We start from the raw sequence: 19,555 nt of genomic DNA on the forward strand, positions 1-19,555 counted from the left end.
TTGCTGGATCAGTCAGCTGTTGCTGGACCAGTCAGCTGTTGCTGGATCAGTCAGCTGCTGTTGCACCTCGATCAGCTGTTGTTGGACCAGTCAGCTGTTGCTGGATCAGTTAGCTGCTGTTGCACCACGATCAGCTGTTGCTGGATCAGTCAGCTGTTGCTGGATCAGTCAACTGTTGCTGGACCAGTCATCTGTTGCTGGACCAGTCATCTGTTGCTGGATCAGTCATCTGTTGCTGGATCAGTCAGCTGTTGCTGGATCAGTCAGCTGCTGCTGCACCACAGTCAGCTGCTGTTGCACCATCAGCTGTTTCTGAACACGACTCGTCCCGAACCTGTCCGTCCAGCCTGATTATTATTATAATCAAGGGGGAAGCGCTAAACCCGGAGGATTATACAGCGCCTGGGGGGGGGGGTTGTGGAAGGCATTCAGGCTTAATTCGGGGAACTGGAGCACAGATCCAATTCCCTAAATCAAGAGCCCCTCGCCAACATCAAGGAACCTTCCTTGAGGGGCCGTCCAGCCTGAGCACCTGCCTTGCCGTCATTGTTTACAAGCCAGGGTGGCCGATTGCATGCATACATTCGATACATTTTGTATTATTCCATTATTTATAGTGCTTGTAACTGCTAAATAAGCCACCATGGGCACAAAGAAAGCTTCTAGTGCCAACCTTGTGGTAAAAAGGGTGATAAATACTATCGTACCACAGTCAGCTGCTGCTGCACCACAGCTGTTTTACTCGAAGATGTGGAGAGAGTGTTGTTGGTGTGGCTTAACGTGAAACAATTACCGAGAAACGATTAACCCCGGAGGGTTAGCCACCCAGGATAACCCAAGAAAGTCAGTGCATCATCGAGGACTCTCTAACTTATTTCCATTGGGGTCCTTAATCTTGTCTCCCAGGATGCAACCCACACCAGTCGACTAACACCCAGGTGAACAGGGGAAAACGCCTGGAACTAGTGCTCATATTGGTGAATTTAAAGCCAGCAAAGGTTGGTTTGAGAGATTTAAGAATCGTAGTGGCATACACAGTGTGATAAGGCCTGTTCTGGAAGAAAATGCCAAACAGGACCTACAGTACTCAGGAGGAAAAGGCACTCCCAGGACACAGTGTCTCATCAGTCATTGCTGCATCTTCAATAAAGGTGTGTCATTTATTCTTCATTTAGTAGAGTAGTACATGCACAGTATATACTGTGCATGTACTACTCTACTATTGTGCATGTATCCTTCTCTTTGTGTGTAGGAAAATGTATATTTCATGTGGTAAAATTTTTGTTTTCATACTTTTGGGTGTCTTGCACGGATTAATTTGTTTTCCATTATTTCTTATGGGGAAAATTCATTCGCATAACGATAATTTCGCATAACAATGAGCTCTCATGAACGGATTAATATCATTATGCGGGGGTCCACTGTACATTACTTAGGCATGCATACTGGTCAGAGAGCCTGTTGCAAGTCCGAGGCATCGGTAAACTAGTATGTCACTAAGCGAGGAGAGGCTGTATCTAACATTCTATCAATGAAACCACATGAAAATACTCTGCAAAGTCTGTTTTAATGCAAAAGTCACTTTTTTCTCATGCACTGCATGCTGCAGTATTTTTGTGTGGATCACACTTACCACAGATGCATTCTCTCATATTTAGGCCCAAATTTACTGTTCACAGCTTATCTGAATGAGCTGAGCTCATGACTGAGGGACCAAGCTGTAGATCTAAGGGTTAAGGCAAGTAAGGTGTGTAGTGTATGTGCCTCCCCCCCCTTTTTTTTTGTTTAAGGTCTAGCAGCATTACTTATTACATATATATGCATTTGAAAGTGAAAAAAAAACAGTCACTTTACAGCAGTGTCCCTAACTTAACCTGCTGTATAAACAGGGTCTGCCTGTATGTGAATATAGTTAGCTGCATATTTATTTCCTGGAAGTCAGTTTGACAAGTAATTAAGCATTGCATTCTCTTTGGTCAGTTGGAGATTATCCAGCAAGAGTCAGCTTCAAGTCTACAGTTTGTGCCTGGCTTAAACCCCATGGAATTACCAACAAAGCTCATGGTGAAGCCATCACACACTTCTTCCCCCTCTTAATTGTCAAGTCAGCAGCAGAGGTATACAAACTGGTATATTAACATATTGCTCATTAGTTTAAAATTTGTGTGGGTCTGTTTTAGTTATTCCAAGACCTTAATTTCAATAGCATACTAAAAGGACCTGAAAACTTAAGGGCTTCAGAATTTTCATGCAAGGGATCTTCTAAACATTTTCACTGAAGAAATTTGACTAAATTATGATTAACAGCAAATCTCGGTTCTTTCCAAACAATATAGTCTGACCCAGTCATGCATTTGTCAGTGAAAAAAAGTTTATATTGCCTTGTAGCACTAGGAGGATAAAATTTTAAAGTTTAAAACATTTGATTAGTGTTCACTATTAAAATTAGACTTGCAATTTTGGCATTAGCAAGGAACGTTCATTGATGTGTAAGCATATGCTTGGGCAAGTTCAATTTTAAAATGTTATATAATAGGACAGTTTTGATTTTATATTCACTAGTATAGTAATATTTTTCTTTGTTTATTACAGTCTGAGCAGTATAACTGTAATGTTAAAGAGTTTTACTTTATAAATGCTGTATACTAATACATTATACAATTTGGATTAAAATTACTTCAGTAAACAATGTCGACGTACACAAAGGGTACAGGTTTTACACATTAAATGGCCTTTGTACAAAGGTTTAGTGCTTCTTTTTTTATTATAATAATAATACATTAATGCAATTCATAAAATGTTTACATACCAGTACTTTGGTACAGGGGATTAAAATGTACATATAAATAAACAATTTAATAAAACAGCCTTATAATAATGTTGCTTTGGAAAGGTACTTAAAAATTTACCAAAAGAACATTTACTGTGCACCTTAGCTTAAAGCATCAGTTATGTTTACATCTTTTAAAGTATAGCAACTATAAATACAATAAGATATTTGAGAGCTGAATTTAAGCATGTTTACCCATTATACATCTTATACGAGGAAAGTGCTAAGCTCTTAAGTGTCAGTTTAATATTGATGGCAGAGCAGCAAACCTACAAGTCATACAACACCTGGGAGAATAGGTGGCATTCAGGTTTGATCCAAGGAAAGACTAGTTTAAAAACAAAAACCTATATTGCCAGACTTCTCGACTGGACAGACTAGGCCACAACAAATGAGATTTAAAAAAAAATTATATACATGTCATATATATATATAATCAACAATACTCTACACTTGTTCCAGAAACTGACATTCACCCACTTTTCTGTCATATTTGATCTACCTTAACTTTTTCCAACAGCCTTACTTGCCTCAAGGGAGATTCTTTGATGCTGGTGAGGGGCTCTTGATCCAGGGAATTGGATCTTTTCTACAATTCCCTGAATTAAGCCTGAATACCTTCCACATCCCCCACAGGCACTGTATAATCCCACAGGCCTAGCGCTTCTCCCTTGATTATAATAATACTTGCCTCACTCATGGTTAATTTCACACCTCTTTAAATATTCCTTTTAAAAAAAGGCTAAAATAAAAAAAATCTTTAATGGAAAACTTTAATAACATGAATAATGCTAAATGTGAATGAAAGAATTTGCTTAAACATAGTACATCATTTCATAGGTATAACAAACCATTGGTCATAATACTTGTGCAACAAAGTTAAGGTTGACTGGGAAGACTAAGCATAACCACAAAATTAACCAAACCTTTGAAAGTAAACTTCTGAATTTAAGAAAAAAAAAAAAAAAAGTAAATTCTTATTTAATAAGGGACTGATAACCTGACTAGACTACACTTTTGCAAAAAACTATTACAAGGACATACATCCATGAGAGAAAAAAAAAAAAAAAAGCCTTTAAGCTAGACATAATATATACATCTTCAAGTATGAACATGGCATTATTCACATTTTTGTGAAATTTTGTTGGAGGGAGGCCATCTCCCAGCCACCAAATAACAGTAGTATTCATCTGTTGTCTTTAAGGCTCATCTCTGTGGAAGAAAAAATTACCATTAGGTAAGTAAAGTGATATTTTGAAGCATCTTCAGTCACAATTACACTTCTTTATGCATACTTAATCCATTTTGAGACAGAACAAACACTTGTACATAAAACAACTTTATTAACAAGATCAATTTTAATACCATATATACTTATGTTATTATCAGCAGCCCAGTTATACACCTGATCATGGAACAAAATTCTGAATAAAATTTTTACCCTATACAGGTGGTATTGACATACCATGCAGTATCACCAACAGTCATGTGCCACAATATTTCATTCAATGACAGACCATATATACAATGGTGGTGATGTTGGTGTAAACAAACCTCCTTTATCCCAATCTTTAAGCAACGCATAACTGTAGCTAAATTATTACAATAAAAAATGGGAATCTTAGATCAATATTTTGAAGGAATTAGTAAATTTTGCTTAACAATTCATTAATACACACCCTGTGCTGAAGCACACATGGTTAAATTTAGAATGACCATGTTATGAAGTATTACAAGGAAGTGCAGATTTAAAGCTGTTGCTCCAGTAAACATCAGTTCTGTCCTTCCTACAAGGCTTTTTTTCCATTCTAGTAAAACCAGGTACTATTATAAGCTGAACATCATATACAAAAGTACATGACATTTGCAACTGTCATAGTGTAAAACTGTACAGTAGTACACTATTTCCAGTGCTATATGTATTTGATTATTATTATTATTATAATCAAAAAGAAGCGCTAAGCCACAAGGACTATATATATGTATTTGAAAATGTGTAAAATTAGGTACAGTAGGGCCCCACTTATACGGCGGGTTAGGTTCCAGGCTACCGCCGTAAAGCGGAAATCGCCGTAAAGTGGAACACCCTTTTTTTCCACTTATAAATGCATACAAACACTAGATAACAAGTTTACACTAACATATATTAAGTTAGCAATAGAACCAGGCATCAAAAAACAATAAAAAGGTACAATACACACATAGTGCACTCATTACTTACCTTAAAATATTTATAGTCTTAATCTAGGGTGAGACAAGTAGTATTTATTGTAAGAAATCAAGTGTGGTATGTATTGTAATAGCCTCACCAGGCCACCCCACCCACACATACTATTCTATGATATTTAAGCATCCCAGAGCGATAAAATGTATATACAGTTCACTCATTACTTACCTTAAAATATTTGTAGTCTTAATGTAGGGTCAGGAGTAAGTAAATGAGATAAAACGAATAAATGAGAGAGAGAAAGAATGAATACATGAGAGGGGGCAGGCGCAGTTATGTAAACAAACCAGGCGAAGGTAAGTTTTGTAAACAAACGAAGTGTACACGTCTGGTTTGTGTACAAGTTACATTGTGTACAGGTTGTCTCTACATTGATACGGTAGAATTAATAAAGAAGAACACTCCCATTCTCATGTAACATCATTTTGAGAAGAAATGAAGCTCTGAGTGAAGGCAATGGAAATAAGTCACACTGACTTTTTTGGGTTATCCTAGGTTCTCTACACGTATGTTGTTATGTATGATAATCTATGTAACTGTATTTGTGTATACCTGAATAAACTTACTTACATACATACGAAAGGAATAATTTTCTACAGTTACCCCCAGTAACACATTTACTCTTATGTTAGATTAGAGAAAATGTTATTCTTGGCGTCACTTGTACAAGTTATGTGGCTCCCACATCTTATATTTATGTTTATTTATTCTATTGTGGGGTGTATTTATCATCTTTTTATGTTATGTATCGTGTTTATTATATAATTTTGAAAAAAATATCATGGATGGATTAATGAAAATGTGTATATTACCGTAATATACGACATTTAATGAGACTCGGTATTGTTATTATCACCACTTGTGCAAGTCGTCTGCTACGACATCTCACATTTGTTTATTTATTCTACTGTGGGGTGTATTTATCTTATTTATATGTTATGCATCGTGTTTATTATATAATTTTGAAAAAAATATCATGGATGGATTAATGAAAATGTGTATATTACCGTAATATACGACATTTAATGAGACTCAGTATTGTTATTATCACCACTTGTGCAAGTCGTCTGCTCACATCTCACATTTGTTTATTTATTCTACTGTGGGGTGTATTTATCTTATTTATATGTTATGCATCGTGTTTATTATATAATTTTGAAAAAAATATCATGGATGGATTAATGAAAATGTGTATATTAACGTAATATACGACATTTAAATGACTCGATGTATGTAAGTTTATTTAGGTACAGGTATACATAAGTATAATTATCAGAGTATATATAAAATATGAAATAACTTTTAAAAACATTTGAAATTTTGGAGTTTCCAGACAAAATGGAGAGACTTAGTGCTTACTGAGCTCATGGAGAATGTAAACAAACAGGGTGGGGCACGGTGACCGTATTAGAAAGTCAGGTGGGGGGAGCCGTATAGTGAGTTTTGGTCATAATTTGAAATGTCCGTATTAGCGGAACGCCGTAAAGCGGAACGCCGTAAAGCGGGGCCCTCCTGTACTTGCAAACATTCACTCCTGTTACAATCGAGGAGATATTCAGTATTGTTACTGGAAGGAAAGATCAAATTAGAGTAATTTTACAAGTCAAGTCATTTACTGAAATACCCTTTTATACTAGCCCTGCAAAAATTTATACAGGACTACACATACACCTCCATATACTTCCTAGCATGCCAAAACTTTAAAGTCTTAATCACGCTGCCACAACTGACAATGAGTTGCCTATTTATCTGAAGCTCCAGGGAAGAGCCTACTTTCAGCAAAGCATTGAGGCTATAGGCCCTCCACATATGGCAAACTGGAGTAAATGGCTCCTAGTTTCCAGTCATTCTTGGCATAGAAACCCACAATCACCTGAAAAATTACAAAGGTGCATAACTCATTGTCAAATAAGACACTAAAATGCAGGATTCTAAAATCACTAAGCACATCAAACAATGGCTTCTACAGAGCCAAGCCTCGTGCCAGGAAACACCTTTACCGTTATCCTACTTAACAAATCACAGTACGGAGGAGCACTGCAGTAGGCCTACTGGCCAAAGTCATGCAAGACCTCAAATCCAATCTTCTCAGCCATATTTGTTCAATATGTCATTCTACCCCTAATATGGTCAAAAGTGAACTTCAACCTATCTTGCCCAACTCTCTCTGTCACTAGGCTTATTATATATATGCACATCCTTTTCCCTAGTTACATCTGTAAGAGAAACTTTCAAAGGATTGCATTATACAGCATTTGTCTGTATTCATCATGTCTTTTAAACCACTTTTGAAGCCTGGATGTTGAGTTAATCACTTATTACTGGTTAAAATGATACTTACCAAGGTTACACACAAAAAGTTAAAGGTACAACACCAGTTTTCTGGCACCCTTGGTTTCTAGGCTTTCCCAATTTATTACTTTTGCTGGACCAACCGAGGTCATAATGATTAAAGCAATACACCTGACCCACCATGGTTTGGTGTATTAATTGCATACTGCAATTACTAGTCTCAAAACGGTAAATGTTAGACCTACCCAAGTTGCAGAGCTCATCACTAGCCATAGCTAGGGCTGAACAAAATATGCTAAGAATTGCAGAGAATCAAGGGATCACCACCAACTGCAGTGTAAACAATACAAGCAAGCGCACACACTACATACAATAATACCAGTGGTCACTAGGTTTTTATATATACATATATACCTACCATCCGACTTATGACCAAGTTCGGTTCCGAGAAACCAGTCGTAAGTCGAAATGGTCGCAAGTCGAACTTTACTACTGAATATCAACAAAACATTTTTGTAATGACTATCTCATTGTTTTATTTTGGTATTTCATGTTTTACTTTACTTTTTATGTTGTTAGTACTTTATTTTATACTGTAAGGTTTAGGATAAACACTGTGTACAACAAAAATAGTTGTTTATTTCCCAGAAATTTGGCATAAAAAACCACTGTCGCAACTCGAGCAGGTCATAAGTCGGATGGTAGGCACACGCACACACAGGCGCACGTGCGCACACACACAAGTGCGCGCGCGCACACAACCTCCCTCACAGCTTCCTATAGAAGCCCCCCAACCAGGTCAACCCCAGTGCAGCCAAACACACTAAACCAAAACACCCATGATGCATCCAGTGCCCCCACCCACTACATTACAAACTCCACCCCCACAGCAACCACCCATAGTTCCTTTTCAGGTCTCCCACTTCCCCAACCCCAATACACCTCCCAGACCACAGTCTTAGAAAAGAAGCTGAAGGTGTGGTATACAAATGCAGATGGAATAATAAATAAGTATGAGGAGTGGCACGAAAGAATCAAGGAGACATCCCCAGACATAATAGCACTCACAGAAACAAAACTCACCAGAATAATAACATTCAATCTTTCCACCCGGATATCAAATCCTCAGGAAAGACAGAGGGAGGAGGAGTTGCACTGCTCATTAAAAACCAGTGGGGTTTTGAGAAAATGGAAAGAATGGATGGCACGGGTGAAAGGGACTACTTAGTAGGAACAATCCAGTCTGAGGGACATAAGGTGATAATTGCAGTAATGTACAACCCACCACAGAACTGCAGGAGACCAAGAGACGAATACGATGAGAGCAACAGAGCCATGGTCGACACACTAGCCGAGGTGGCCAGGAGAGCACACATGGGGGGAGCAAAGTTACTAGTTATGGGTGATTTCAATCAAGGAGATTGACTGGGAAAACCTGGAGCCCCATGGGGGTCCCGAAACATGGAGAGCCAAGATGATGGATGTAGTACTGGAAAACCTCATGCATCAACATGTTAGACACACTACCAGAGAGAGAGAAGATGAACCAGCAAGACTGGACCTTGTATTCACCTTGAGTAGTAGTTCAGACATCGAGGATATCTTGTATGAAAGGCCCCTGGGAGCTAGTGATCATGTGGTTCTGTGCTTCGACTACATAGTTGAGCTCCAAGTGGAGAGAGTAGCAGGAATAGGGTGGGAAAAACCAAACTACAAAAGGGGGAACTACTCAGGCATGAGGAACTTCCTTCAAAACATTCAGTGGGAGAGGGAACTGACAGGAAAACCAGTACAAGAAATGATGGACTATGTGGCAACAAAATGCAAGGAGGCAGAGGACAGGTTTGTTCCCAAGGGAAACAGAAATAATGGGAAGAATAGAACGAGTCCTTGGTTCACCAAAAGGTGTAGGGAGGCAAAAACTAGGTGTACTAGAGAATGGAAAAGGTACAGAAGACAGAGAACTCAGGAAAATAAAGAGATTAGCCGAAGAGCCAGAAACGAATATGCACAGATAAGGGAGGCTCAGCGACAATATGAAAATGACATAGCATCGAAAGTCAAGACTGACCCAAAGCTGTTGTACAACCACATCAGGAGGAAAACAACAGTCAAGGACCAGGTAATCAGACTGAGGAAGGGTGATGGGGAATTCACAAGAAACGACCGAGAGTATGTCAGGAGCTCAACACGAGATTTGAAGAAGTATTTACAGTGGAAACCAGTAGGACTCCAGGAAATCAGAACAGGGTGGTACACCAGCAATTGCTGGATGAGGTACATATAACCAAGGAGGAAGTGAAGAAGCTGCTATGCGAACTTGACACCTCGAAGGCGGTGGGACCAGACAACATCTCTCCATGGGTCCTTAAAGAGGGAGCAGAGATATTGTGTGTGCCATTAACAAAGATCTTCAACACATCATTTGAAACTGGGCAACTCCCTGAGGTATGGAAGATGGCAAATGTAGTCCCAATTTTTAAAAAGGGAGACAGACATGAGGCACTAAACTACACACCTGTATCACTAACGTGTATAGTATACAAGGTCATGGAGATCATCATCAGGAGGAGAGTGGTGGAGCACCTGGAAAGAAACAAGTGTATAATTGACAACCAGCACGGTTTCAGGGAAGGAAAATCCTGTGTCACAAACCTACTAGAGTTTTATGACAAGGTGACAGAAGTAAGACAGAGGGGTGGATCGACTGCATTTTTTTGGACTGCAAAAAGGCCTTCGACACAGTTCCTCACAAGAGGTTACTGCAAAAGCTAGAGGATCAGGCACACATAACAGGAAAGGCACTGCAATGGATCAGAGAATACCTGACAGGGAGGCAACAACGAGTCATGGTACGTGACGAGGTGTCAGAGTGGGTGCCTGTGACAAGCGGGGTTCCACAGGGGTTAGTCCTAGGACCTGTGCTGTTCTTGGTATATGTGAATGACATAACGGAAGGGATAGACTCAGAAGTGTCCTTGTTTGCAGATGATGCGAAGTTAATGAGAAGAATCAAATCGGATGAGGATCAGGCAGGACTACAAAGAGACCTGGACAAGTTACAAGCCTGGTCCAGCAACTGGCTCCTTGAGTTTAACCCTGCCAAATGCAAAGTCATGAAGATTGGGGAAGGGCAAAGAAGACCGCAGACAATATAGTTTAGATGGCCAAAGACTGCAAACCTCACTCAAGGAAAAAGATCTGGGGGCGAGTATAACACCGAGCATATCTCCTGAGGCGCACATCAATCAGATAACTGCTGCAGCATACGGGCGCCTGGCAAACCTACGGATATCGTTCCGATACCTCAGTAAGGATTCGTTCAAGACTCTGTATACCATATACGTCAGGCCCATACTGGAGTATGCAGCACCAGTTTGGAATCCACACCTAGTCAAGCACGTCAAGAAATTAGAGAGTGCAAAGGTTTGCAACAAGGCTAGTCCCAGAGCTACGGGGATTGTCCTACGAAGAAAGGTTGAGGGAAATCGGCCTAACGACACTGGAGGGTCAGGGGAGACATGATAACGACATATAAAATACTGCACGGAATAGACAAGGTGGACAAAGACGGGATGTTCCAGAGATTGGACAGAGTAACAAGGGGACACAGTTGGAAGTTGAAGACACAGATGAATCACAGGGATGTTAGGAAGTATTTCTTCAGCCACAGAGTAGTCAGACCGTGGAATAGCCTAGAAAGTGACGTAGTGGAGGCGGGAACCATACATAGGTTTAAGGCGAGGTATGATAAAGCTCATGGGGCAGGGAGAGAGAGGACCTAGTAGCAATCAGCGAAGAGGCGGGGCCAGGAGCTATGACTCGACCCCTGCAACCACAAATAGGCGAGTACACACAGGCGCACGCACACACAGAGGCATGCGCACACACAGGCGCACGCACACTCAGGCGCACGCACACACTCCATGGGTATTGCGAGAGGGAGCAGAGGCGCTATGTGTACCCCTAACAACAATATTCAATACATCTATCGAAACAGGGAGATTGCCTTAGGCATGGAAGACAGCAAATGTAGTCCCAATCTTTAAAAAAGGAGACAGACATGAAGCATTAAACTACAGACCAGTGTCACTGATATGTATAGTATGCAAAATCATGGAGAAGATTATCAGGAGAAGAGTGGTGGAACACCTAGAAAGGAATGATCTCATCAACAGCAGCCAACATGGTTTCAGGGACGGGAAATCCTGTGTCACAAACCTACTGGAGTTCTATGACATGGTGACAGCAGTAAGACAAGAGAGAGGGGTGGGTGGATTGCATATTCTTGGACTGCAAGAAGGCATTTGACACAGTTCCACACAAGAGATTGGTGCAAAAACTGGAGGACCAAGCAGGGATAACAGGGAAGGCACTACAATGGATCAGGGAATACTTGTCAGGAAGACAGCAGCGAGTCATGGTACGTGGCGAGGTGTCAGAGTGGGCACCTGTGACCAGCGGGGTCCCACAGGGGTCAGTCCTAGGACCAGTGCTGTTTCTGGTATTTGTGAACGACATGACGGAAGGAATAGACTCTGAGGTGTCCCTGTTTGCAGATGACGTGAAGTTGATGAGAAGAATTCACTCGATCGAAGACCAGGCAGAACTACAAAGGGATCTGGACAGGCTGCAGACCTGGTCCAGCAATTGGCTCTTGGAGTTCAATCCCACCAAGTGCAAAGTCATGAAGATTGGGGAAGGGCAAAGAAGACCGCAGACGGAGTACAGTCTAGGGGGCCAGAGACTACAAACATCACTCAAGGAAAAAGATCTTGGGGTGAGTATAACACCAGGCACATCTCCTGAAGCGCACATCAATCAAATAACTGCTGCAGCATATGGGCGCCTAGCAAACCTCAGAACAGCATTCCGACATCTTAATAAGGAATCGTTCAGGACCCTGTACACCGTGTACGTTAGGCCCATATTGGAGTATACGGCACCAGTTTGGAACCCACACCTAGCCAAGCACGTAAAGAAACTAGAGAAAGTGCAAAGGTTTGCAACAAGACTAGTTCCAGAGCTAAGAATTATGTCCTACGAGGAGAGGTTAAGGGAAATCAACCTGACGACACTGGAGGACGAGAGATAGGGGGACATGATAAAGACATACAAAATACTGAGGAATTGACAAGGTGGACAAAGACAGGATGTTCCAGAGATTGGACACAGTAACAAGGGGACACAGTTGGAAGTTGAAGACACAGATGAATCACAGGGATGTTAGGAAGTATTTCTTCAGCCACAGAGTAGTCAGTAAGTGGAATAGTTTGGGAAGCGATGTAGTGGAGGCAGGATCCATACATAGCTTTAAGCAGAGGTATGATAAAGCTCACGGTTCAGGGAGAGTGACCTAGTAGCGATCAGTGAAGAGGCGGGGCCAGGAGCTCTGACTCGACCCCCGCAACCTCAACTAGGTGAGTAACTAGGCGAGTACAGGCACGCGCACACACAGGCACGCACAGGCGCGCGCGCGCACACACACAGGTGCGCACACACACAGGTGCATGCACACACACACACAGGTGCGCGCGCGCACACACACACACACACACTTCATAACTTTGCCCCAAAGGCATTAAGTGCCAGACAATCCATTGCTGGTAAAGCAGTGTTGTGCCTATACAAAATCCCATTAGAAATAACTCTTTAATGCTGTAAATTAATTTTACAAGAGGATACACTAAGCTGTCCAACCTCTGGGAAATAATTAATACACCAACCTAATCATGCTTCACTGCATCAGCTGCAACTCTGGTGGCATTGTCTGCCAGCTCGTTTATCTTGTCATGAACCTTGGACATGGCACTATCAATCTCCCGCTCATGCTTGATGAAGAATGGCCGAATCACACGATTGTAGATCAGGTCAGAACCATTCCATGCCACAGGGAGGAAGCACCATACAAGGAACACACACTGGAAAAAAAAAAAATACAGCACATACAATTTTTCTCTACAAAATTTCGAAACACGAATATTAGTAAAATCTAACGCTAATAAGAAAATCTAACGCTAATATCGCGAGTAAATGTAAAAGATCACACTGCAAATTCCCACACTGGGTAAAACTACAGTAATGTACTTTTACTGCTACAGATCTTTTCCAGGCTAGAAAAGCAGGGGATTTCCCTTGCCCTCTTAAGTCAAATATTTAGTATAGAAAGACTATCACAATGCTGCCCTGTGCTCTAATTTCATTTTCAGTTACTTTTTTCCCCATTAATAATAGTGTAACAAATTACAAACTAGATTAATTTCAGTCTATACAACACTAAGTTATCCCTGCCATCCAATAATTTGAAATGCTAACCATACCACAGGCAGGGATAGAACCCACCATCAGTCTCTCTCTGATCGTGGGTTCTATCCCCGCCCGTGGTATGGTTTGTTTGCAATCGTGTCATTATGATTTCGTGAGTCAATCTGAAATGCTGTTTTAGGGAAAAAAAAACTTGTATAGTTTTTAACATGGTAATTTACTTTGGTGGTTTTTAACTGATTTAGCTAAATTAGTTCATGTAGCTTAAATCTGTAACCAATAGAATAGATTAAGGTTAATTAAACACTATGTACACCAGCTTCTGTCAATGTAAAGGCAATGTCAATGTGTACAGCTTTGATCTATGTAAACATGGCACTATTTGCACAGCTTTATCTTACTTTCCTGCCACGGTTATACTTCATATATTCTGTTCTGTTTTAATTTCAGCTTAAACTTACTGTACCATTAAACCCACAAAACAAAAGATATATTGGCCATGGGTAAAGAGAAGGTGAACAATTGTTCACATTTATGTGGTTCTTAGGGATTAAGATACCAAATGATCTAAATTTGTAGAATACCTACAAGTCTCCCCTACTCAAACACAAAATGTCACTTCAAGGTATTGAAAATATGAATACTATTATATGTATACAATCTTTAATACAGTAACACAGCACAACAGGTTAAATTGCTCACCTTTGCTAGCCAGTAAAAAGGGAACCAGGAGAGCAGGAGGTCAGAGAAGAACTCACACACAGAGAAAAGAGCAAACACAACCCAATAGGTCAGCCAACGGGTGTCATCTTCCTTCTTGGTCGATTCCAGAGCCTGAGGAAACCAGGCAATAAAAATAGTGTTTATATTGCAAGGGATAGTAATATACAGATTTTGCAAATTAGGAGCAAATATACATCAAATCATTTCAAATTAAATTTTTTACTGATACAGTACCCTTAAATGGTACAAACAGATCGACATTCAAATTCATAGTGCTACAAAAGTACATCTACTTTTTTTTTTACATATTTTCAAATATAACAAAAAAAATGTAGAAAAAGTTTTTTTTACACGTTTTCAAATGTAAAACAAAAAAGATCTGCATTTTTGTTTACATACTTTCAGATGTTGAAAAAACGTATACACACGTTTGGACCATTTAAGGGTTAACAAGCTAACCATACCACGGGCGGGGTTAGAACCCACGATGAGAGAGTCATAAAACTCCAGACCGACTGATAGTCATTTAACCCTTTGACTGTTTTCGACGTATAAATACGTCTTACGAGCCAGTGTTTCTGACGTATATATACTCAATAATTCAAGCGGGAGAAAGCTGGTAGGCCCACATGTGAGAGAATGGGTCTGTGTGGTCAGTGTGCACCACATAAAAAAAATCCTGCAGCACACTGCGCAATGAGAAAAAAAAAACTGATCGTTTTTTTGGAATAAAATGCCGACTTTGAGGTGTATTTTTGTATAGTATTTATCGTCGTATTCGCGTTTTCATGGTCTTAGGTGATAAAATGGAAAACATATTATAGAAATGGAGATGATTTTCATTACTCTGACGATGAAAACTACTTTGAAACTGAGCTCAAAGTAGCGGAAATGTTCGATTTTTACCAATGTTCAGGAGTAAATAAATCACACCACACGTCCAATACACGTCAACTGAGGAGTCTAATATTCTTTTACTAGTGCACTGGTATTATTTATACCATTTTTACAATAATGCAGTAGTCTGCATAACAGTAAATTTTGTATTTTTTTGTATGAATAAAAAATCAAAATAGAAAGCAATAATAATATAAGAGGGGCCTAGAGATGTGACTAATGAACAGAGCATATGTTATTTTAGTGCCACGAATGTCTACCTTGTTTATTCTGGACCCTATTTTGAAATTGACATCTTTTTTAGTTTGCGTGAAATTGGCTAAATTGCCAATTTCTGACCACCATATTGGGTAGTCCAAATTAGTAAATGGGAGCTTTCTTGTACTCAGCTGATAGATAAAATGGAGTTCTAAAGAAATAGCTATGAGTTTGGTCAACTGGAACAATGGAATTGGCTGAAAATAGGGCTCAAAGTCGGCGAAATCGCCGATACGCATATGTCGCCGAGACCACTAACTTCGCGGGAGCATAATTCCATGAGTTTTCGACCAAATTTCGAACTTTTCGTGTCATTACCATCGGGAAAAGATTCTCTATCATTTCATAAGAAAAAATAATTTTTTTTTTTTCAAAAATTGAGCGACATAGAATGACAGTTTCAGAGAGGGGCCTGAAACAGTCAAAGGGTTAACAAGCTATCTATTTGCACAGTGTGCATACAGTATAGAAAAACTATGGTCTCAAGAATTGAACACTGGTACTAGGCATAGTAGAGATTTCTCAAATTTAGGATACGGTACAAATAAAACTATAATAGTAACATTAGCCAATTGGTATAGAAATGTATACAGATGGGCTATTACAAAAATAAATGCATTTACTATTTTTTTTTTATTAACACATCAGCTGAGTCCCACCAAGGCAGGGTGGCCCAAAAAAGAAAAACTTTCATCATTCACTGCATCACTGTCTTGCCAGAGGGGTGCTTTACACTACAGTTTATAAAACTGCAACATTAACACCCCTCCTTCAGAGTGCAGACACTGTACTTCCCATCTCCAGGACTCGAGTCCAGGCCTGCCTGTTTCCCTGAATCCCTTCATAAATGTTACTTTGCTCACACTCCAACAGCACGTCGAGTATTAAACACCATTTATCTCCATTCACTCCTATCAAATACGCTCACGCATGCTTGCTGTAAGTCAGAGCCCCTTGCACACAAAACCTTTACCTCCTCCCTCCAACCATTCCTAGGCTGACCCCTACCCCACCTTCCCTCCACTACAGATTTATTATTACTGTACATAAAAAGAACAAGACATTGATGTTTACCTAAAGGCTTTGCATAATAAATTGTGTACCAGAAAATGTTCAGACAAAATTATGAAATGTTCGAGGCCTGACTGCCATGGAGCTTAGCTGTAGAATTTTTAAAATTACGTATCAAAATATAATCAAAAAGGGCTATCCAACAATATTCAATTTGAAAAGTTTCTTTAAAGCAAGGGCAGGCAATGCCAAGGTTCATAACAGCCACTGGCAAACTTCAGTTACCTACCCTTGCTGATAAACTGTTTACTGTATATGGCTGTCAGCACCAATTGTTGAACAAATTTTACACCTATTTTCAGACTGCTAGGAAACTGAAGTTTAACCCTTTCAGGGTTTTTGACGTACTAGTATGGCTTACGCACCAGGGTTTTTGACGTACTAGTACGTCTAAATTCTAGCGCCCTCAAATCTAGTGAGAAAGCTGGTAGGCCTACATATGAAAGAATGGGTCTATGTGGTCAGTGTGCGCAGTATAAAAAAAATCCTACAGCACACAGTGCATAATGAGAAAAAAAAAAACTGACTTTTTGGATTAAAACAGCAACTTTGCACTGTATTTTCGTATGGTATTTATTGTTGTATTCTAGTTTTCCTGGTCTCATTTTATAGAATGGAAGACATATTACAGAAATTGAGATGATTTTGACTGGTTTTACAATGAAAAGTACCTTGAAATTGAGCTCAACGTAGCAGAAACGTTCGATTTTTACCAAAGTTCACAAGTAAACAAATCATGCTAAGCGTCCAATACACGTGAACTGGCGAGTCTAATATGCTTTCATAAGTGCGCCGATATTATTTATACCATTTCTACACTAATGCAGTAGTCTGCATAACAGTAAATCATCTATTTTTTGTGAGAAAAATTCAAAGTGGAAAGCAAAAGAATGTAAGAGGGGCGTGGGGACGTGACTAATGAACAGAGGAACTTATTTTAGTGCCAGGAATGTCTTTCTTGTTTATTCTGGGCCCTATTTGGAAATTGGCATCTTTTGAAATTTGTGTGAAATTGGCGAAATTGCTAAATTCTGACCACTTTATTGGATAGTTGAAATCAGTAAATGGGCGTTTTCTTGTACTCGTTCGATAGAAAAAAAATGGAGTTCTAGTGAAATACAGTGGACCCCCGGTTTACGATATTATTTCATTCCAGAAGTATGTTCAGGTGCCAGTACTGAACGAATTTGTTCCCATAAGGAATATTGTGAATTAGATTAGTCCATTTCAGACCCCCAAACACACACGTACAAACGCACTTACATAATTGGTCGCATTGAGAGCTGATCGTAAAGCGGGGGTCCACTGTAATGATTTTTGTCGGCTAGTACAATGGAATTGGCCAAAAATAGGGCTCAAAGTGGGCAAAAATCGCCGATACGTAAACATTGCCGAGACCCCTAACTTCGCGAGAGCATAATTCCGTAAGTTTCCCATCAAATTTCATACTTTTGGTGTTATTATGATCGGGAAAAGATTCTCTATCTTTTCACAAGAATTTTTTTTTTTTTTTTAAATTTGGGCGACCCTGAGAACAAGTCTGGGAGGGGGCCTGGGGACCCTGAAAGGGATAAGGAAGGACTAGCCATTTAAGCTCCAGAATCATTTTTACCTTTTAGCTATAGGAATATGGTACAGTATCATATCTTCCTATATATTTAACTTGCAATGCATCTCCTCTAATAAAAAAAAAAAAAAAATATCACAATAGTACAGGTTTTGGATCTTTACTAAATTTATAAACCTTAAAGACAAAGGTTGAATATACAGTACAGCACAATATTGACAATTTCAAAGTTTAACGAAATAAATTAGTGTTCCACTTACTTTGATACTGCAGTAGGCTGGGTAGATAAAGCCAATCACATTACAGATGAGCTGGGCACCATAACCAAACACCAGGTACAAGCTGATGAGAACAACAGTACCTGTGGGATAGATTACCAATGATTATATTCACTTAACCATATAACAAGATTTCTAAAATCATTTAATATGGAATGGATGTATTAAGAGTGTGGGTTGTGGAATATACACATTTTTGGAGTATCCTTACCAACCTGGAGACTCTTATTGATGCATTTGATATGGGCATTAGATTTCAGCTTGTCGTCTACTACAGGACCTAGGAATTTTCCCTGCTTTTTTGTGCCATTTGAGTATCATTGATTCTGTTGTCTAATTGTGGACATGGTTTGTTTTTCAAAACGTATAGAATGTTCCTACATCAATGGAGAGATTGTTGATAAACATCCATGTGTGAGCCTTTAAGTTCATTCTTCGTTATGGTGTTTATAGACAAGATCCGAGCCCATTTAAATTTTTGTAAACAAATAGGTAGTAGGTTGGTAGACAGCAACCACCTAGGGAGGTACTACCGTCCTGCCAAGCAAGTGTAAAACGAAAGCCTGTAATTGTTTTACATAATAGTAAGATTGCTGGTGTCCATTTTTCTGCCTCATAAACATGCAAGATTTCAGGTATGTCTTGCTACTTCTACTTACACTTAGGTCACACTACACATACATGTATGAGCATATATACACACGCCCCTCTGGGTTTTCTTTCTAGTTCTTGTCCTTGTTTATTTCCTCTTACCTCTATGGGGAAGCGGAACAGAATTCTTTCTCCGTAAGCCATGCGTGTTGTAAGAGGCGACTAAAATGCCAGGAGCAAGGGGGCTAGTAACCCCTTCTCCTGTATATATTACTAAATGTAAAAGGAGAAACTTTCGTTTTTTCCATTTGGGCCAGCCCGCCTCGGTGGGATACAGCCAGTGTGTGTCATTGTGTTTGCTTAGTGACCTAGTGTTATAACTGAAGATTTTAAACACTTTCTACAGTTAAGAATACCTTTAGTAGTATTTGCTGTATAGTACTTTTAATTTTGGTCAGTAAGGTGCTGGTTGCTGTATAAATATACAGTGGATCCCTGCTTTACGATCAGCTCCCAATGCGACCAATTATGTAAGTATTTATGTAAGTGCATTTGTA

General features: G+C 39.6%; 2 protein-coding genes across 13 annotated transcripts in view; one reads left to right on the plus strand and one right to left on the minus strand.

Annotated features, from left to right (window-relative positions):
- Positions 1-3,804, plus strand: part of mtTFB1 (mitochondrial transcription factor B1) — a 42,922-nt gene extending 39,118 nt beyond the window's left edge. For all 9 annotated transcript variants that reach the window (XR_011394506.1, XM_070103940.1, XM_070103937.1 and 6 more), the window contains exon 8: positions 1,981-3,804. Coding sequence is in view for 8 of the 9 variants with exons in the window: in XM_070103940.1 (XP_069960041.1) it covers positions 1,981-2,097 (117 nt within the window). In the remaining variant the exon portion in view is untranslated. The remainder of the gene's footprint in view (positions 1-1,980) is intronic.
- Positions 3,590-19,555, minus strand: part of LOC128698517 (receptor expression-enhancing protein 5) — a 30,316-nt gene continuing 14,350 nt past the window's right edge. For all 4 annotated transcript variants that reach the window (XM_070103945.1, XM_070103947.1, XM_070103948.1 and 1 more), the window contains exons 2-5: positions 18,390-18,490; positions 14,316-14,447; positions 13,076-13,270; positions 3,590-4,042 (exon numbers count right to left, since the gene is read on the minus strand). In XM_070103945.1, coding sequence (XP_069960046.1) covers positions 13,076-13,270; positions 14,316-14,447; positions 18,390-18,490 — 428 coding nt within the window. In that variant the 3' untranslated portion in view covers positions 3,590-4,042. The remainder of the gene's footprint in view (positions 4,043-13,075; positions 13,271-14,315; positions 14,448-18,389; positions 18,491-19,555) is intronic.

Source organism: Cherax quadricarinatus, chromosome 88 (assembly GCF_038502225.1).
Source record: "Cherax quadricarinatus isolate ZL_2023a chromosome 88, ASM3850222v1, whole genome shotgun sequence".
Lineage (NCBI taxonomy): Eukaryota > Metazoa > Arthropoda > Malacostraca > Decapoda > Parastacidae > Cherax > Cherax quadricarinatus.